Source organism: Xenopus tropicalis, chromosome 10 (genome assembly GCF_000004195.4).
Source record: "Xenopus tropicalis strain Nigerian chromosome 10, UCB_Xtro_10.0, whole genome shotgun sequence".
Taxonomy (NCBI): domain Eukaryota; kingdom Metazoa; phylum Chordata; class Amphibia; order Anura; family Pipidae; genus Xenopus; species Xenopus tropicalis.
In genome coordinates, this window is record NC_030686.2 from 2218877 (window position 1) to 2241571 (window position 22695).

Below are 22695 nucleotides of genomic sequence, written 5' to 3' on the forward strand. Positions count from 1 at the left end.
ATTGTGTGAAAGAGGCAGTTACATTGCTGAAGCAGCAGGGGGCAGCACAGTCTCAAAGGTATCAGCCCCCCAGATATGTCTGTGCCCAACTCACATTGTCCTGTTGGGGGACATGGTACCGAGCAGGATCATACTGTTATCAGATATGTGTGTGCCAAAAATATGCAAAAGTGTGTGATTTTGGGGGTGGGACTTGCAGGGAGTAGGCGGGGTTTGGCCAGATCATGGGTGGGGTTTGCAAATTAGTGTTGTGACCATGAACCCAAGGGGCATTTGTTTTTATTGGAGCCTCATTGTACCTGTTGGGTCCAAGGTGGCCAATGGGCTACTAACTTGGGTCCCTGACCCTGGTTACCTGTCTGAGCTGTGGGTACTGATCCGTTGATGGTTTAGAAACCCATTATGAATCCAGTACCGGTTTTGCCAAGTTATTGGGGGATACTGGGAAATGTAGTTCAGCAGCAGCAGCTGGGGGGGGGCTATATGGAGCCCTGCTTGGTGCTGGGTTTAACCCTTTCCTGACTGGAGGCTGCACCTGCTGTAAGGAAGCGCATTTGGCTCTTTTGTTTGGGATTGTGACGGCGGTGCCCCTTTAAGACATTCTCTGCCCCTCCCTCCCCCCCACTCCCAATGGTGATCAGGGATCTGAGGGGTGGGGGGAGCAGCATCCCACTATGGGAATGAGCATCTGCTCCTGCACATCACCCCTCTCCCAGGCACTATGAGCCGGCAGGGAGACAGCTAGCCCAGGAGGAAGACTGCTAGCCCAGGAAGAGACTGCTAGCCCAGGAGGGAGACAGCTAGCCCAGGAGGGAGACAGCTAGCCCAGGAGGGAGACAGCTAGCCCAGGAGGGAGACAGCTAGCCCAGGAGGGAGACAGCTAGCCCAGGAGGGAGACAGCTAGCCCAGGAGGGAGACAGCTAGCCCAGGCAGAGACTGCTAGCCCAGGAGGGAGACAGCTAGCCCAGGAGGAAGACAGCTAGCCCAGGCAGAGACTGCTAGCCCAGGAGGGAGACAGCTAGCCCAGGAGGGAGACAGCTAGCCCAGGAGGGAGACAGCTAGCCCAGGAGGGAGACAGCTAGCCCAGGAGGGAGACTGCTAGCCCAGGCGGCTTGTGCTTGAGAGGGATTCCTGGCCAAACCCATGCCCCCCCAGCCTAGAGGATGGCCTGCTGTACTGGGAGATGCACCTTAATTCTACTCTGCACCCTCCAGCTGGTAAGTACCCTACTCACTTACCTAATGGGGGTTTCACTTTTATTCAAGGGTTAACTAGTAACCCAGTTTTGCGGAGCTTGCACTCTATTTCCGCTGGATGCCTGCCCTGAGCTTCCACTTATTTTACTTGCAGCCCTGCACCACAGAGCTTGCACTTTAACTTGCAACATTGTTCCACGGCGCTTCCACTCTAAACCTACATCCCTGCACCACAGAGCTTGCACTTTAGTCCTTTTAGAGTTTATCCTATATCCTTGTCTTGTAGAGCTTGCACTCTATTTAACCCCCCATTTAATTAACCAGTATACCCACTATGCAAACCTTGGTGCAACCTACATTCCTTCCATTCTAAACTCTCCAAATCCCACGCTCCAAATATAATCTTGCCCTGCAGAGCTTGCACTTTAATGGTAAAATAAAACTGCCAACTTTGGAAAGCTCTATGCCGGCACATTAGCTCTTTGGGGAAGCTGAGAGTTGTAGTTCAACAATAGCAGAACCTGCAGACTCCACATCACACCACAAAGAAGCAGAACTGCCCCCCCTGCCCCACCCATTTGCCCTACAGACAAGGTGCCAAAGGGACTATTATTGGGCCACAATTCCAAGTGATATAGGAATGTGCTAATCGACTTAGCGAGTAGAACCTACTGGGGGGTTTGCAGTTCCACTAAAGCCTTAAATAATTCATATTGCTGCCAGGTAAATAGAACTAGCACCCCCACTGCAAGCGAACAATGGAACAACCCGGCGGCTATTCCTGCTCGGTAGTCGTAGGGCGGGGGGGGGGGTAGATGGGGCACATTCTCCCCAACATCTAAGTGTGCAAGGTTCTCCGAGATCATGTAGCGGAAGCCGTCTCTCCTCTAGTTCCGCCGGCTTCTGCTACATTGTTTCAGGAGTCAGAACCAGCAGTGCAGGGAATATAAACAGCTTTCAGTAGCAATTACTTTTACACGTTCCATTGGAAACAAGGAATAAATGTATATTGGGACCTTCTTAGAATGATGTGTTTTGTTTTTTCATTGGGTGGATTTCCCCTTTATTCTCTTTCTTAGGGCCAATATCTGGGCAGATCTCGATCGGGCAGGTTTGATGCATACCTCTGTCCAATTGTAAGATTAGAATGTAAGCTCATCAGCACAGATGTGATTGAGAACTGGTCAGTGTGGAATATGTTGGTGCTATAGAAATAAAGAATAATAATAATAATAACTATAATTTGTTTTATTGGCCTCAGCTTATTACACCTGTCTGTAGAGTATAATATAATTACTCGCATCATCTCCTGAGGAGCTTACACTCTACTTAAGAAGCAGTCTGATCAGGGCCCAGTTACCCTATGGGGTGATATAGAGATAAAATGCACCCAGATGCCACTTCAGGACCAAGGAAACTCCACACAGCTGGGATCAAACCCCCAAACTGTAGGCTCAGCCAATGGAGTGGTCGGTATTGGGGTACCCGTGCAGCCCACCTATCACATCAATGGAAAGATAGTAGATCCCAGAGAGATTACATTGATTGGTCTTCATTTTTTTATTTTTCACTGTTTTTAGGTTATTCAGGTAGGTTGTTGTTCAGCAGCTCTCCAATTTGTTATTTAAGCGGCTATCTGGTTGCTAGGGTCTCATTAACCTTAGCAACCAGGCAGTAGTGTGAATGAGAGATGGGAATATAAATAGGAGAGGAGTCTGCATTGTAAAATGAGTAATAAAAAGTAAGAATTACAATAAAACTGGAGCCTCACGGAGCAATAGGGTTTGGCTGCCGGGGTCAGCGACCCCCATTTGAAAGCTGCAAAGAGTTTGAAAAAGAAGGCAAATAATTCAAAAACTATAAATAATATAAACCAATTGCAAAGTTGGTAGGAATAAACCATTCTATAACATAATAAAAGTTAACTTAAAGGTGAACTGCCCCTTTAAAATCAGATTTTTGTCGCCCCTGGAAACTGACCTCATGGCAGGAGTGGCCCTTCATTTTTTCCCTAGCAACAGGGCATTGGTTTGAATGACAGAATAGATCAGGAAAATCTGCTGTTCTGATTATAAAGAAAAAGTAATGATAATAACTCTAACCTGCCCGTGTGTATTGGGGTCCCCCCCACTGTCACAGTGTAACCCCCATATCATGTATGCACATAATGTAACTGTATAATATATAGGCACAGATATACCCCCCATCTTTCCCCCAGCCCCCCCCCACTGTCACAGTGTAACCCCCATATCATATATGCACATAATGTAACTGTATAATATATAGGCACAGATATACCCCCCATCTTTCCCCCCCCCCCCCCCACTGTCACAGTGTAACCCCCATATCATATATGCACATAATGTAACTGTATAATATATAGGCACAGATATACCCCCCATCTTTTCCCCCACCCCACTGTCACAGTGTAACCCCCATATCATATATGTACATAATGTAACTGTATAATATATAGGCACAGATATACCCCCCATCTTTCCCGCCCCCCCCCACTGTCACAGTGTAACCCCCATATCATATATGCACATAATGTAACTGTATAATATATAGGCACAGATATACCCCCCATCTTTCCCCCCCCCCCCCCACTGTCACAGTGTAACCCCCATATCATATATGCACATAATGTAACTGTATAATATATAGGCACAGATATACCCCCCATCTTTCCCCCAGCCCCCCCACTGTCACAGTGTACCCCCATATCATATATGCACATAATGTAACTGTATAATATATAGGCACAGATATACCCCCCATCTTTCCCCCCCCCCCACTGTCACAGTGTAACCCCCATATCATATATGCACATAATGTAACTGTATAATATATAGGCACAGATATACCCCCCATCTTTCCCCCAGCCCCCCCCCCACTGTCACAGTGTAACCCCCATATCATATATGCACATAATGTAACTGTATAATATATAGGCACAGATATACCCCCCATCTTTCCCCCAGCCCCCCCCACTGTCACAGTGTAACCCCCATATCATATATGCACATAATGTAACTGTATAATATATAGGCACAGAGATATACCCCCCATCTTTCCCCCAGCCCCCCCCCCACTGTCACAGTGTAACCCCCATATCATATATGCACATAATGTAACTGTATAATATATAGGCACAGATATACCCCCCATCTTCCCCCCCCCCCCCCCACTGTCACAGTGTAACCCCCATATCATATATGCACATAATGTAACTGTATAATATATAGGCACAGATATTACCCCCCATCTTCCCCCAGCCCCCCCCCACTGTCACAGTGTAACCCCCATATCATATATGCACATAATGTAACTGTATAATATATAGGCACAGATATACCCCCCATCTTTCCCCCCCCCCCCCCACTGTCACAGTGTAACCCCCATATCATATATGTACATAATGTAACTGTATAATATATAGGCACAGATATACCCCCCATCTTTCCCCAGCCCCCCCCCCACTGTCACAGTGTAACCCCCATATCATATATGCACATAATGTAACTGTATAATATATAGGCACAGATATACCCCCATCTTTCCCCCCCCCCACTGTCACAGTGTAACCCCCATATCATATATGTACATAATGTAACTGTATAATATATAGGCACAGATATACCCCCCATCTTTCCCCCCCCCCCCCCCCCCACTGTCACAGTGTAACCCCCATATCATATATACACATAATGTAACTGTATAATATATAGGCACAGATATACCCCCCATCTTCCCCCCCCCCCCCCCCCCCACTGTCACAGTGTAACCCCCATATCATATATGCACATAATGTAACTGTATAATATATAGGCACAGATATACCCCCCATCTTTCCCCCAGCCCCCCCCCCCACTGTCACAGTGTAACCCCCATATCATATATGCACATAATGTAACTGTATAATATATAGGCACAGATATACCCCCCATCTTTCCCCAGCCCCCACTGTCACAGTGTAACCCCATATCATATATGCACATAATGTAACTGTATAATATATAGGCACAGATATACCCCATCTTTCCCCCAGCCCCCCCCCACTGTCACAGTGTAACCCCATATCATATATGCACATAATGTAACTGTATAATATATAGGCACAGATATACCCCCCATCTTCCCCCAGCCCCCCACTGTCACAGTGTAACCCCCATATCATATATGCACATAATGTAACTGTATAATATATAGGCACAGATATACCCCCATCTTTCCCCCAGCCCCCACTGTCACAGTGTAACCCCCATATCATATATGCACATAATGTAACTGTATAATATATAGGCACAGATATACCCCCCATCTTTCCCCCAGCCCCCCACTGTCACAGTGTAACCCCATATCATATATGCACATAATGTAACTGTATAATATATAGGCACAGATTATACCCCCCATCTTTCCCCCAGCCCCCCCCCCACTGTCACAGTGTAACCCCCATATCATATATGCACATAATGTAACTGTATAATATATAGGCACAGATATACCCCCCATCTTCCCCCAGCCCCCCCACTGTCACAGTGTAACCCCCATATCATATATGCACATAATGTAACTGTATAATATATAGGCACAGATATTACCCCCCATCTTTCCCCCAGCCCCCCCCCCCCCCACTGTCACAGTGTAACCCCATATCATATATGCACATAATGTAACTGTATAATATATAGGCACAGATATACCCCCCATCTTTCCCCCAGCCCAGTGGGGGGGCAGTCAGACACTGAGGTGCATGTTTACCCAATGGCTGTTTGTTTAACAGGGGAAACACATACACAAAGCTGGATCCTGGGAGGTCAGGTTGGAAGTGGGGGGGGGGGGGGGGGTTGGGACACAGGAGGGGGTAGGAGGGGGGGGATGTCAGGTTATTGCCCCTGGGATCCCAGTTACTAAGCACCCTGGGAAGGAACTCAAGAAATAAGTATCTGGCCTCTCTGCCTAATAAATCCACATTCACTTTAACCTCTGCATTGCCAGGTGGCCTCTTGCCTTTGGGTACAAACTGTGACAGATCTTGTATTGATGTTGTCTATATTTTTAGATTGTAAGCTCATATGACCAGTGTAATATCTTTTTACCTTTATATATTCTGTTTATTGCTCATGTTTCTCTTTAGCTCTTTTCCATTTCACTCTTTGTGTTGCCATTCATACAACTGCCTGGTTGCTAGGGACAGCGGAGCTAGCTACCAGCTATCTTTTATTTCTAAATTAGAGGGAAAATAGTCTAATAATTCGAAAAAATTAAGACCAATTGCAACTGTCGTGGACTTTCAGTAGCCAAATTGATAAAAGTCAACTGAAAGTTTTCCTTCCCCTTTAATTCTTTTATCACTGAGACTGTGCCTGTCCCATATGTTTGCCTCAGGCAATGGGGGATGATGGGAAAGCCCCAGGGAAGTGTGGGATACCTGTGGGAATTTGGGGGTCCGGGGGTGGAGAGAGTGCGTTTGGATGTCAGGGAGGTGTCGGGGGCCGGGAGGGGGGGGATTTTCCAATTAAATGAAGTGCTAATTTCCCTGCCTCAGGTTGCTATGGAGAATCCCTGCCTCCCCCCACCCCAGCCCCCCTTCTGTCAGCCCCCCCCTTACATTGTTCTGTGAGAGAAGCGCCAGCCGCACACTCTCTATCTCTCTGTTAAACAGGTGCCGTGTTGTCGCTGGGTACTGGGACTGCCCCCGATAATGATCTATTTACTGTATGGATTGCGCTCATTGCGCTGCGGCCACTAACTGTTATACAATGTGGGGGGGGAACTATTTCCCAGGGCGCACTTGGCTACATAAGCAGCTCCCTGGATCAGAACCAGTGACCCACAAGGCAAACTTGTCGCTGGGTACTGGGGCCGCCCCCGATAATGATCTACTTACTGTATGTACTGCGCTCATTGTGCTGCGGCCGCTAACTGTTACACAATGTGGGGGGGGGGGATCTATTTCCCGGGGCGCACTTGGCTACATAAGCAGCTCCCTGGATCAGAACCAGTGACCCACAAGGCAAACTTGTCGCTGGGTACTGGGGCCGCCCCCGATAATGATCTACTTACTGTATGTACTGCGCTCATTGCGCTGCGGCCGCTAACTGTTACACAATGTGGGGGGGGGGGATCTATTTCCCAGGGCGCACTTGGCTACATAAGCAGCTCCCTGGATCAGAACCAGTGACCCACAAGGCAAACTAATTTGTCGTTCAGAGAGACTTATGCCCCCCAACTATAGTTGTACCCCAGTTTCCACCTCTGCAGTTTGTAGCTCACTGTCTATGGCATCAGTTTTGGGGTGTTCTGGTCTCTATTATTTTACCCCCGATGGTAGGTGGTGAACAGTACTGGATCTTACCCCACATGCACCCCTGTGCAGATACAGTAAGGATTAAACTTTCCAGCATTTATTGCTTCAACCCCATGGGGCAATTCCCCCCCCTCTCTATGCCATAATACCCCCCTTTTACTTGGTTCTGCCCAGAGCTCGCCGGTACATCCTTGTTGTGTCTATTAATTTACCCTTCCGGCCGCAACACAGAGCTTTGTAGGAACAATAATCGGAGAATTCAAGGCCCTGGGGAACCCGCAGCTACAGACAAAGGGAAATGAGTGTATTTGCCCCCACAGGCTTTATGGCTGGAAGATATAAATGAAAGCGCATACACTGTGGCATGGCTAGTTAAACAAACGGCAGCTGTACGGGCAGCAGCGGGCATTTGGCTGGGAGACAGCAGAGAAAATAACCCGTTTGGGCCGCACAATAAACCCACCAGATGGTCCTGTTGCCTCACTTGTCCTTTTTGTTTTGCCTTTGAAAATATTCTGGATTATTTCCAGGTTTAGGGTAGGGACCCCAGCATGGCACAAAGCCCGGGACCCCGGCATGGCACAAAGCCCGGGACCCCAGCGTGGCACAAAGCCCGGGACCCCAGCATGGCACAAAGCCCGGGACCCCAGCGTGGCACAAAGCCTGGGACCCCAGAGTGGCACAAAGCCCGGGACCCCAGCGTGGCACAAAGCCCGGGACCCCAGCGTGGCACAAAGCCCGGGACCCCAACATGGCACAAAGCCCGGGACCCCAGCGTGGCACAAAGCCCGGGACCCCAGCGTGGCACAAAGCCCGGGACCCCAGCGTGGCACAAAGCCCGGGACCCCAACATGGCACAAAGCCTGGGACCCCAGCGTGGCACAAAGCCCGGGACCCCAACATGGCACAAAGCCCGGGACCCCAGCGTGGCACAAAGCCCAGGACCCCACATGGCACAAAGCCCGGGACCCCCAGCGTGGCAACAAAGCCCAGGACCCCCAACATGGCACAAAGCCCGGGACCCCAACATGGCACAAAGCCCGGGACCCCAGCGTGGCACAAAGCCCAGGACCCCAACATGGCACAAAGCCCGGGACCCCAGCATGGCACAAAGCCTGGGACCCAAAGCCCGGGACCCCAACATGGCACAAAGCCCGGGACCCAAAGCCCGGGACCCCAACATGGCACAAAGCCTGGGATCCAAAGCCGGCATGGTACAAAGCTCGGGACCCCGGCATGGCACTCAGTATGGTTTGTGCCTATTACCCCCAGACATACCTCAGTATGGTTTGTGCCTATTACCCCCAGACATACCTCAGTATGGTTTGTGCCTATTACCCCCAGACATACCTCAGTATGGTTTGTGCCTATTACCCCCAGACATACCTCAGTATGGTTTGTGCCTATTACCCCCAGACATACCTCAGTATGGTTTGTGCCTATTACCCCCAGACATACCTCAGTATGGTTTGTGCCTATTACCCCCAGACATACCTCAGTATGGTTTGTGCCTATTACCCCTGGCATCGCATCATCCTGGTACTGAACCCTGAGAGGGGCAACTTGTGTGACATATTGATATTGGCACAGAGTATTACCCCCGTACTATTCCTGCATTGGCACTGCTGGGGTTAATATAATGGTTGTCAGGCTGTAAAACTGCACTTAACATCCCTGCTCCAGAAATGCAGCCAACGGGGTGGGGGGGGGGACTTTCTCCTAAGGCATCAATCACACATGACCTTTGGTGCCATGCAAAGGATGCTGGAACATTGAGGGACCCCAAGGAGTGTTACCATAGCAACCCCAGTAGGTTGTAAACCAATTAAATCCAGCAGTGAGTAGCAGCAGGTATATGTGGGGCGAGAGAGTGTGGGGCAGTGATTGGCTTTCCCCCGAGTCACTCCCATAATCCTTCCCTACATACCCCCCATCTTTCCCCCAGCCCCCCCCCCACTGTCACAGTGTAACCCCCATATCATATATGCACATAATGTAACTGTATAATATATAGGCACAGATATACCCCCCATCTTTCCCCAGCCCCCCCCCCACTGTCACAGTGTAACCCCCCATATCATATATTGCACATAATGTAACTGTATAATATATAGGCACAGATATACCCCCCATCTTTCCCCCCCCCCCCACTGTCAACAGTGTAACCCCCATATCATATATGCACATAATGTAACTGTATAATATATAGGCACAGATATACCCCCCCCATCTTTCCCCCCCCCCACTGTCACAGTGTAACCCCCCATATCATATATGCACATAATGTAACTGTATAATATATAGGCACAGATATACCCCCCATCTTTCCCCCAGCCCCCCCCCCCCCACTGTCACAGTGTAACCCCCATATCATATATGCACATAATGTAACTGTATAATATATAGGCACAGATATACCCCCCATCTTTCCCCCAGCCCCCCCCCCCCCACTGTCACAGTGTAACCCCCATATCATATATGCACATAATGTAACTGTATAATATATAGGCACAGATATACCCCCCATCTTTCCCCCAGCCCCCCCCCCCCACTGTCACAGTGTAACCCGCATATCATATATGCACATAATGTAACTGTATAATATATAGGCACATATATACCCCCCATCTTTCCCCCAGCCCCCCCCCACTGTCACAGTGTAACCCCCATATCATATATGCACATAATGTAACTGTATAATATATAGGCACAGATATACCCCCCATCTTTCCCCCAGCCCCCCCCACTGTCACAGTGTAACCCCCATATCATATATGCACATAATGTAACTGTATAATATATAGGCACAGATATACCCCCCATCTTTCCCCCAGCCCCCCCCCCCCCACTGTCACAGTGTAACCCCCATATCATATATGCACATAATGTAACTGTATAATATATAGGCACAGATATACCCCCCATCTTTCCCCCAGCCCCCCCCCCCCACTGTCACAGTGTAACCCCCATATCATATATGCACATAATGTAACTGTATAATATATAGGCACAGATATACCCCCCCCATCTCCCCCCCCCCACTGTCACAGTGTAACCCCCATATCATATATGCACATATGTAACTGTATAATATATAGGCACAGATATACCCCCATCTTTCCCCCAGTCCCCCCCACTGTCACAGTGTAACCCCCATATCATATATGCACATAATGTAACTGTATAATATATAGGCAGCAGATATACCCCCCATCTTTCCCCCAGCCCCCCCCCCCCCCACTGTCACAGTGTAACCCCCATATCATATATGCACATAATGTAACTGTATAATATATAGGCACAGATATACCCCCCATCTTTCCCCCAGCCCCCCCCCACTGTCACAGTGTAACCCCCATATCATATATGCACATAATGTAACTGTATAATATATAGGCACAGATATACCCCCCCACTGTCACAGTGCCCAATGCCCCCTACAGTGGGTATAGGAAGGGCAGGGGGGGCAGGATGAGGGATGGGGCAGCAGTAGAACAGGACACAGATATAAATCGTATTTCAGACGGAGACTGTTTGGGACACAACCTCTAGCCGGACCCATTGGCAGTGATCTCTGGCTACAAACTACCCCCGGGGGGGGGAGGGGGGGTAGAACAGCATATTCCTTCTCGGCTCAGTAACAAGGGCAGATTAATAAGTGTAATGCCCCGGTTGATGCCACGTCTGTGCCCTCACCCGTGTATCTCTCCCCCCAGGTCGCTGCACTTGAGCGCCAGGTCTTTGATTTCCTCGGCTACCAATGGGCCCCCATATTGGCCAACTTCCTGCACATCGTGGCCACCATCCTGGGCCTGTTTGGGACCCTGCAGTACAGACCCCGCTATGTCATCGCTGTGAGTATCGCCCACATTATTGCCCCACACAGGGCACTGTATGAAGAGGTGGCGCCATGAGAACTCCCCGCCCCTTGGCCACCCAGGGCTCTAACCGATCAGTACCCCAGTAACCCCAATAAGGATTGGCCCTTCTGTAGGATGCATTATGGGAATTGTATATAAACTGCCCCTTCTCTCCCCCCTGCCAGTATGCCCTGTGGGCCGCCGTCTGGGTCACCTGGAATGTTTTCCTCATCTGCTTCTACTTGGAAGTGGGAGATCTGAATAAGGTAAAAATGGGGATCATTGGGGTTCTGGGAGTTTAGGGCCACAAGATAGAGGGGATATATGGGACAATATAAAGGGGTATATAGAGCAATAGGAGTTATAGGGGGAAGTATATGGAGCAATGGGAGGAGTTATAGGGAGGAGTATATGGAGCAATGGGAGGAGTTATAGGGAGGGGTATATGGAGCAATAGGAGGAGTTATAGGGGGAAGTATATGGAGCAATGGGAGGAGTTATAGGGAGGAGTATATGGAGCAATGGGAGGAGTTATAGGGAGGGGTCTATGGAGCAATAGGAGGAGTTATAGGGAGGGGTATATGGAGCAATGGGAGGAGTTATAGGGAGGGGTCTATGGAGCAATAGGAGGAGTTATAGGGGGAAGTATATGGAGCAATAGGAGGAGTTATAGGGAGGGGTAATATGGAGCAAGAGGAGGAGTTATAGGGGGAAGTATATGGAGCAATGGGAGGAGTTATAGGGAGGGGTCTATGGAGCAATAGGAGGAGTTATAGGGGGAAGTATATGGAGCAATAGGAGGAGTTATAGGGAGGGGTAATATGGAGCAAGAGGAGGAGTTATAGGGGGAAGTATATGGAGCAATGGGAGGAGTTATAGGGAGGGGTAATATGGAGCAATAGGAGGAGTTATAGGGGGAAGTATATGGAGCAATGGGAGGAGTTATAGGGAGGGGTCTATGGAGCAATAGGAGGAGTTATAGGGGGAAGTATATGGAGCAATAGGAGGAGTTATAGGGAGGGGTAATATGGAGCAATAGGAGAAGTTATAGGGAGGGGTATATGGAGCAATAGGAGGAGTTATAGGGAGGGGTATATGGAGCAATAGGAGGAGTTATAGGGAGGGGTAATATGGAGCAATGGGAGGAGTTATAGGGAGGGGGTATATGGAGCAATAGGAGGAGTTATAGGGAGGGGTAATATGGAGCAATGGGAGGAGTTATAGGGAGGGGTATATGGAGCAATAGGAGGAGTTATAGGGAGGGGTAATATGGAGCAATGGGAGGAGTTATAGGGAGGGGTATATAGAGCAATAGGAGGAGTTATAGGGAGGGGTAATATGGAGCAATGGGAGGAGTTATAGGGAGGGGTATATGGAGCAATAGGAGGAGTTATAGGGGGAAGTATATGGAGCAATGGGAGGAGTTATAGGGAGGAGTATATGGAGCAATGGGAGGAGTTATAGGGAGGGGTCTATGGAGCAATAGGAGGAGTTATAGGGAGGGGTATATGGAGCAATGGGAGGAGTTATAGGGAGGGGTCTATGGAGCAATAGGAGGAGTTATAGGGGGAAGTATATGGAGCAATAGGAGGAGTTATAGGGAGGGGTAATATGGAGCAAGAGGAGGAGTTATAGGGGGAAGTATATGGAGCAATGGGAGGAGTTATAGGGAGGGGTCTATGGAGCAATAGGAGGAGTTATAGGGGGAAGTATATGGAGCAATAGGAGGAGTTATAGGGAGGGGTAATATGGAGCAAGAGGAGGAGTTATAGGGGGAAGTATATGGAGCAATGGGAGGAGTTATAGGGAGGGGTAATATGGAGCAATAGGAGGAGTTATAGGGGGAAGTATATGGAGCAATGGGAGGAGTTATAGGGAGGGGTCTATGGAGCAATAGGAGGAGTTATAGGGGGAAGTATATGGAGCAATAGGAGGAGTTATAGGGAGGGGTAATATGGAGCAATAGGAGGAGTTATAGGGAGGGGTATATGGAGCAATAGGAGGAGTTATAGGGAGGGGTATATGGAGCAATAGGAGGAGTTATAGGGAGGGGTAATATGGAGCAATGGGAGGAGTTATAGGGAGGGGTATATGGAGCAATAGGAGGAGTTATAGGGAGGGGTAATATGGAGCAATGGGAGGAGTTATAGGGAGGGGTATATGGAGCAATAGGAGGAGTTATAGGGAGGGGTAACATGGAGCAATGGGAGGAGTTATAGGGAGGGGTAACATGGAGCAATGGGAGGAGTTATAGGGAGGGGTAACATGGAGCAATGGGAGGAGTTATAGGGAGGGGTAATATGGAGCAATGGGAGGAGTTATAGGGAAGGGCATGCCTTTAAGATGCCTTGTGTTGTTCTTCCCAGGAGAGTGAGCTCCTCACCTTCCACGTGTCCCAACACCAGTCCTGGTGGAGTGAACATGGGCCCGGCTGTGTGAGGAAGGAAGCCCCCGTGGCTGGTGTGGCCGAACTGGAAAGTCACTCCTATGTCTCTGTAATTGGCTGCAATGTTGAGTACCAGTACATCGAGGTGATGCACAGCGCCCTGCAGATTCTGCTGGCGGTGAGTCTACAAAGCTATAGGGAAGCCTGGGAAAGCGATATGGCAGCTCCTATCCATATGTATAAATACAAATATACAGAGAAGGAATGTTCTGGGCACACAATAAGCTGTACCCCCATACTGTACTGTCTAAGGGAAACACTATGGCACCCCCTACCCATATGTATAAATACAAATATACAGAGACGAAATGTTCTGGGCACACAATAAGCTGTACCCCCATACTGTACTGTCTAAGGGAAACACTATGGCACCCCCTACCCATATGTATAAATACAAATATACAGAGACGAAATGTTCTGGGCACACAATAAGCTGTACCCCCATACTGTACTGTCTAAGGGAAACACTATGGCACCCCCTACCCATATGTATAAATACAAATATACAGAGACGAAATGTTCTGGGCACACAATAAGCTGTACCCCCATACTGTACTGTCTAAGGGAAACACTATGGCACCCCCTACCCATATGTATAAATACAAATATACAGAGAAGGAATGTTCTGGGCACACAATAAGCTGTACCCCCATACTGTACTGTCTAAGGGAAACACTATGGCACCCCCTACCCATATGTATAAATACAAATATACAGAGAGGAATGTTCTGGGCACACAATAAGCTGTACCCCCATACTGTACTGTCTAAGGGAAACACTATGGCACCCCTACCCATATGTATAAATACAAATATACAGAGAGGGAATGTTCTGGGCACACAATAAGCTGTACCCCCATACTGTACTGTCTAAGGGAAACACTATGGCACCCCCTACCCATATGTATAAATACAAATATACAGAGACGAAATGTTCTGGGCACACAATAAGCTGTACCCCCATACTGTACTGTCTAAGGAAACACTATGGCACCCCCTACCCATATGTATAAATACAAATATACAGAGAAGGAATGTTCTGGGCACACAATAAGCTGTACCCCCATACTGTACTGTCTAAGGGAAACACTATGGCACCTCCTACCCATATGTATAAATACAAATATACAGAGAAGGAATGTTCTGGGCACACAATAAGCTGTACCCCCATACTGTACTGTCTAAGGGAAACACTATGGCACCCCCTACCCATATGTATAAATACAAATGTACAGAGAAGGAATGTTCTGGGCACACAAAAAGCTGTACCCCCATACTGTACTGTCTAAGGGAAACACTATGGCACCCCCTACCCATATGTATAAATACAAATATACAGAGAAGGAATGTTCTGGGCACACAATAAGCTGTACCCCCCATACTGTACTGTCTAAGGGAAACACTATGGCACCCCCTACCCATATGTATAAATACAAATATACAGAGAGGGAATGTTCTGGGCACACAATAAGCTGTACCCCCATACTGTACTGTCTAAGGGAAACACTATGGCACCCCCTACCCATATGTATAAATACAAATGTACAGAGAAGGAATGTTCTGGGCACACAATAAGCTGTACCCCCATACTGTACTGTCTAAGGGAAACACTATGGCACCCCCTACCCATATGTATAAATACAAATATACAGAGAAGGAATGTTCTGGGCACACAATAAGCTGTACCCCCATACTGTACTGTCTAAGGGAAACACTATGGCACCCCCTACCCATATGTATAAATACAAATATACAGAGAGGGAATGTTCTGGGCACACAATAAGCTGTACCCCCATACTGTACTGTCTAAGGGAAACACTATGGCACCTCCTACCCATATGTATAAATACAAATATACAGAGAAGGAATGTTCTGGGCACACAATAAGCTGTACCCCTATACTGTACTGTCTAAGGGAAACACTATGGCACCCCCTACCCATATGTATAAATACAAATATACAGAGAAGGAATGTTCTGGAATGATCTATACCCACACACAGTCAGACACATTCTCCTCATTAAGGTGCAAACATCAAACAGTCGGTTGGTCTCTGGATGGGGGGGGGGGGGGGCCCGGCTGCGTTTCCCTATTAACCTGCTGAATTATTCACAGATAATTGGCCGAGTGCTGCCAGTTCTATCTACCCCCCCCCCCCCCCATGGGCTTTGTAAATCTCCCTGGCCCCTCCCCTGCTCCCATTTTGAGTCTATCTGATGTATCAGTCTATGTATCACCATCAGCTGCCTGTGTGCCAGAGAGCTAGCAATCTAATCGGGGGGCCAGATATATTCCTGCACTAATGTTTAAGTTAAAAAAACATTTTCTTTATTTTGATCCATTAAAACCCACTTACACCCCAAATACAAAGCCGTTGGGTTTATAAGGATATTATTTACTGGATATTCACTGGGTACTATATACAGATATACAGACGGGTTCCATTACTGTCCCTCTGCTAGTAATGTCTGCCCCCCATACCCAGCCATATGATGGGACCCTTTCTGCTAGTAATGTCTGCCCCCCATACCCAGCCATATGATGGGACCCTTTCTGCTAGTAATGTCTGCCCCCCATACCCAGCCATATGATGGGACCCTTTCTGCTAGTAATGCCTGTCCCCCATACCCAGCCATATGATGGGACCCTTTCTGCTAGTAATGTCTGCCCCCCATACCCAGCCATATGATGGGACCCTTTTATGCCTGTCCCATACCAGCCATAATGGGCCCTTCTGCTTTCCCCCCATACCCAGCCATATGATGGGACCCTTTCTGCTAGTAATGTCTGCCCCATACCAGCCATATATGGGACCCTTCTGCTAGTATGTCTGTCCCCCATCCCAGCCATATGATGGGACCCTTTCTTGCTAGTAATGCTGTCCCCATACCCAGCCATATGATGGGACCCTTTCTGCTAGTAATGCCTGTCCCCCATACCCAGCCATATGATGGGAACCCTTTCTGCTAGTAATGCCTGTCCCCCATACCCAGCCATATGATGGGGACCCCTTTCTGCTAGTAATGCCTGTCCCCCATACCCAGCCATATGATGGGACCCTTTCTGCTAGTAATGCCTGTCCCCCATACCCAGCCATATGATGGGACCCTTTCTGCTAGTAATGCCTGTCCCCCATACCCAGCCATATGATGGGACCCTTTCTGCTAGTAATGTCTGTCCCCCATACCCAGCCATATGATGGGACCCTTTCTGCTAGTAATGCCTGTCCCCCATACCCAGCCATATGATGGGACCCTTTCTGCTAGTAATGCCTGTCCCCCATACCCAGCCATATGATTGGGCCCTTTCTGCTAGTAATGTCTGCCCCCCATACCCAGCCATATGATGGGACCCTTTCTGCTAGTAATGCCTGTCCCCCATACCCAGCCATATGATGGGACCCTTTCTGCTAGTAATGCCTGTCCCCCATACCCAGCCATATGATGGGACCCTTTCTGCTAGTAATGTCTGTCCCCCATACCCAGCCATATGATGGGACCCTTTCTGCTAGTAATGCCTGTCCCCCATACCCAGCCATATGATGGGACCCTTTCTGCTAGTAATGTCTGTCCCCCATACCCAGCCATATGATGGGACCCTTTCTGCTAGTAATGCCTGCCCCCCATACCCAGCCATATGATGGGACCCTTTCTGCTAGTAATGCCTGTCCCCCATACCCAGCCATATGATGGGACCCTTTCTGCTAGTAATGCCTGTCCCCCATACCCAGCCATATGATTGGACCCTGCTAGTAGACTGTCCGCACACAGCCGAGTGTTAAGTTTTTACTGTGCGGCAGGTTTGGGCGAATTCTAAGCATCTTTTCCCCATGTTTGGCCGGCAGTGGGGAGATGATTACAGATGGGGTTCTCAAGTCCTATGTTATCCCTATGGAGAGCTGGGCTGGGGCTGATGAGACCAGACTGGTTCTGACTAATGGAGGGAGCTGCCCTGTCTGATACCTGATCCCCCGTTGGGCCCCAGTGTGGGGGAGATACAGTTTCCCTGCCCCTCTGTCTGCACTTCCAGGGCCGGCGATGCTTCCCAGGGGCAGGAATGTCCCCCCCCCGCCTGATACTGCCTGATACTTGCACATTCCTCTGCCCCTGCCCTCTCTCCCAGCTGTGGGGCAGGAATTCTGTGCCCCTGGGGGGTGCGACTGGCGACAATTCCCCTGGAACACACAGTCCATTAATATCAGCAAGAAGGTTCAGCAACCTGCCGGCCCCCTGGTACTGAACTGTAACTACCAACATCCCGGGGGCAGCTAAAGGCCTCTGGGGGTTCTGGAACCTTTAGTGAGGCACCAAGAATCCAATGGCCCCCCCTGAGCGCCTGATCTCTACACATTGTGTCAACCAATCAGATGACACTTTCCCCTCTCTGCTCTTTTGCAGCTCCTGGGATTTGTGTATGCCTGCTACGTCACCAGCGTCTTCACAGAAGAAGAGGACAGTTGTAAGTACCGGGGCATCTGTGCTGTAATGGGAGAGACCCTGATGGTTGGCAAGGCAGGGGGCTCCAAGGAAGGGCAAGTGAGAGAAAAATCTGGCAAGATGGTGACAATTGGACAAGATAGAGACAGAATGGGCAAAATGGAGACAGTAGGACAAGATGGGGACAGTAGGGCAAGATGGAGACAGTAGGGCAAGATGGAGGCAGTAGGGCAAGATGGAGACAGTAGGGCAACAGGGAGACAGTAGGGCAAGATGGAGACAGTAGGGCAAGATGGAGGCAGTAGGGCAAGATGGAGACAGTAGGGCAACAGGGAGACAGTAGGGCAAGATGGAGACAGTAGTGCAAGATGGAGACAGTAGGGCAAGATGGGGACAGTAGGGCAAGATGGAGACAGTAGGGCAAGATGGAGACAGTAGGGCAAGATGGGGACAGTAGGGCAAGATGGAGACAGTAGGGCAAGATGGAGACAGTAGGGCAAGATGGAGACAGTAGGGCAAGATGGAGACAGTAGGGCAAGATGGAGACAGTAGGGCAAGATGGAGACAGTAGGGCAAGATGGAAACAGTTGGACAAGAGGGAGACAGTAGGGCAAGATGGAGACAGTAGGGCAAGATGGAAACAGTTGGACAAGAGGGAGACAGTAGGGCAAGATGGAGACAGTAGGGCAAGATGGAGATAGTAGGGCAATATGGACACAGTAGGGCAAGATGGAGACAGTAGGGCAAGATGGAAACAGTTGGACAAGAGGGAGACAGTAGGGCAAGATGGAGACAGTAGGGCAAGATGGAAACAGTTGGACAAGAGGGAGACAGTAGGGCAAGATGGAGACAGTAAGGGCAAGATGGAGATAGTAGGGCAATATGGACACAGTAGGGCAGATGGAGACAGTAGGGCAAGATGGACACAGTAGGACAAGATGGAGACAGTAGGGCAAGATGGAGACAGTTGGACAAGAGGGAGACAGTAGGGCAAGATGGAGACAGTAGGGCAAGATGGAGACAGTAGGGCAAGATGGGGACAGTAGGGCAAGATGGAGACAGTAGGGCAAGATGGGGACAGTAGGGCAAGATGGAGACTGTAGGGCAAGATGGAGACAGTAGGGCAAGATGGAGACAGTAGGGCAAGATGGAGAGAGTAGGGCAAGATGGGGACAGTAGGGCAAGATGGAGAGAGTGGGGGCAAGATGGGGACAGTAGGGCAAGATGGAGAGAGTGGGGGCAAGATGGAGAGAGTGGGGGCAAGATGGAGACACTAGGGCAAGATGGAGAGAGTGGGGGCAAGATGGAGACAGTCATACAGTATATAATATCAATGTTGCCCAACCTGCAGCCCTTCAGTAGTTGAGTTACAGATTGTGAGACTTGTAGTTTAGCAGCAGCCGAAGAGAAAAAAAAATAAAGCACCCCTTTTCCTCGGGGGGGGGCCACTACAGCTGAAAGGGCCCGTATGTCGGTGCAGACAAATAGAAGAGGTTCCAGGCTGAACCCACATCTCTCAGTTTCTCACAGTTATTTGTCTGAATGAAATACGACGGGTTATTGGCGGTGCCACCATTTCCCATCATGCCCGGGGGCAAAGGCAACTCCTGTACCCAGCTCCTCTCTCCTAACTGCCTTCCCTCTGTGCCCCCCCAGGCCTGGCACACACAGCCGTCTGCCCTGGGAGTGGAATCTGGGTCAGTCAGCTGACACCCCCGGCACCATGTAACCCCCCCCCCCCCATGCATAACATTCCCAGCAACCTTTCCCGTTGGCTCAGCGTTCATTCACCAGCACACAGGGGGTTAATGTACTAGAATCCCCCCACCCTTTCCCCAACTGACCCCCTTCATTTCGGGTGCTGAGTTATTTAATGTCACACAGAGGGGAGTGAAGCCCCCCGGGGGGGGGGGGGTACAGTATTATGTTTGTCTGTGGTTCTGACCCAGAGTTACTGGTCAATACGGGGGGTCCGTCCCCTACAGCAGCAGTGACAGCGCCAACCCCCCCCCCCCCCCCCCCCCCCCCCCCCGGCTTCCCTGGGGCCCTAGTGGCTTCGTTTCATTGGAAGATTTCCATTTATTCATTTTGGTCCCAGTTTATTTTCACAAATGTTATTAAAAATTCAGTTTTGTTCATTTTTTTTTTATATATTTGTCTGCCATTTGTCTTCTCATGCACCATAAGCCTCATTTCTGTATATTACCCCTCCACTTCCTGTATCCTCCCCTCCTGCACTTCCTGTATCCTCCCCTCCTGCACTTCCTGTATCCTCCCCTCCTGCACTTCCTGTATCCTCCCCTCCTGCACTTCCTGTATCCTCCCCTCCTGCACTTCCTGTATCCTCCCCTCCTGCACTTCCTGTATCCTCCCCTCCTGCACTTCCTGTATCCTCCCCTTCTGCACTTCCTGTATCCTCCCCTCCTGCACTTCCTGTATCCTCCCCTCCTGCACTTCCTGTATCCTCCCCTCCTCCACTTCCTGTATCCTCCCCTCCTGCACTTCCTGTATCCTCCCCTCCTGCACTTCCTGTATCCTCCCCTCCTCCACTTCCTGTATCCTCCCCTCCTGCACTTCCTGTATCCTCCCCTCCTGCACTTCCTGTATCCTCCCCTCCTGCACTTCCTGTAACCTTCCCTCCTGCACTTCCTGTATCCCCCCTCCTACACTCCCTGCACTTCGTGTATCCTACACCACATTTCCAGTATCCTTTCCTCCTGCACTTCCTGTATCCTCCCCTCCTACACTCCCTGCACTTCCTGTATCCTCCATTACTCTATTTCCTGTATCCTCCCCTCCAGCACTCCCTGTATCCTCCATTACTCTATTTCCTGTATCCTCCCCTCAAGCACTCCCTACACTTCCTGTACCCTCCCCTCCTGCACTCTCTGCACTTCCTGTATCCTCCCCTCCAGCACTCCCTGCACTTCCTGTACCCTCCCCTCCTGCACACTCTGCACTTCCTGTATCCTCCCCTCCAGCACTTCCTGTATCCTCCCCTCCTGCACTTCCTGTATCCTCCCCTCCTGCACTTCCTGTGCCTTCTCTATTGATCCCTGCCCCCCATTCTGTGTGCCCCCCTCCCCATCTCATGTTTTTTTTTTGTTTGACCATTGGTTTCTTTCAGTTGATTTCATTGGTGGATTTGACCCATTCCCTCTGTACCATGTCAATGAAAAGTCCAACCACCTGCTATTCAAGCAGAGCTACCTGTAAGTATGAGGGGCCCCAGCTCTGTGTTACCGGGGCCCGGCCCCAGGAAGAGGCGGGGCCTAATACACAGTGCTACGTGGCAGCCCCAGGCTTTGTGTGGGGGTTCCTGGCACCTTGGCTTCTGTTCTGCCCTCACTCAGTGCCAGTTGGTGCCCCCTAGTGGCATGGCTCCTATATGCCCCTCCCCTGGGCACTTCCAAGGGCCCCACTGCACTTTTCTATTCATCTGAAGCTAAAATGGGACTCCCAGGCCCCCATATTCTGTGCATCTTTGTTTGGGGCCCTGTGAGATTGTTTCTGTCCCCAGTGTTGGGGCCGGAAGACAAATGAATGTTCTCCTGCTCGTTAGTGTAATTAATGTCGTTAGAGCCGGATGGCACTGTGAGTGCAGGTCATTAGATAAAACAATTGGAGCTACTGAAAGGCCTGAAGCCTTATTACTGTGTAGGGGTAAATAATCCCCACCCCTTGCCTGTATATGGGGGGGTAGGTAATGTGCCCCTTGGCATGGCTGTATGGGAACCAGAACGGGCTGCAGCCTACCTCATTAGCTGGGGTCATAGAAGGGATAGATATTGTGGGCAGATGGAGTGTGTTGGGGGGGCAGTTGCTTAGGGCTTTATGTCTTGCCGTGATGCCCAGCTGCCCTAATGTCTTTCTCTCCCCCCCCCCCAGGCCGGCGTAAGTGACCGATGCCCCCAAAACAAGGAAGAGGATTTCCTTCTGCCAACGACCCACAGCAATAATTGATCTTTCCAGCAGGGACAGGGTTAAAGCAACAGGATCTGTGCCCACAGCCCATGCCAACAAGTTCCTGTGCCATTCAGACTCCCAGAATCCCCCTGAAGTGTGACCAATGGCAAGAAGACCCCCCCAAAACTGCTCCTGTGCCCATTCTGCTTTGGGCCCTTACTGCAAACAAGTGGGACATTAGGAGTTAAATGTAGGCGGCTTTTGTAGCAACAGGTGGAACAGCGCAACATCTGTCTATGGCCGAACGGGCCACAGTAGGTTATGGAGACGACGCGCTGCTATGGGGGGGGGGGGGGTGTTGTTTATGGATCTGGGTGCAGGGTCTATACTGATTTGCCCCCCGTGTTACTGTCCAGTTTTATTCTAAATACATTTTTATAGTGTTTTCCCCTTTTGTCTTTTTATTCTTACATTTAGTGGGTACAGCAGGGAGCTGGGCATTTGGGGCACCCCTATTCCATTGACCCAAGTCTGCC

General features: G+C 49.7%; 1 protein-coding gene across 2 annotated transcripts; it reads left to right on the top strand.

Moving 5' to 3' along the window:
- Positions 1–658: 658 nt before the first annotated feature.
- nkain4 (Sodium/potassium transporting ATPase interacting 4) lies at positions 659–22607 on the top strand. Of its 2 annotated transcripts, NM_001005067.1 has the most exon segments (7): positions 762–1217; positions 11229–11366; positions 11558–11638; positions 13739–13936; positions 18215–18275; positions 21381–21465; positions 22142–22605. In NM_001005067.1, coding segments are annotated over 7 exon segments (627 nt in total). In that variant the 5' UTR covers positions 762–1163; the 3' UTR covers positions 22152–22605.
- The last annotated feature ends 88 nt before the right edge of the window (positions 22608–22695 follow it).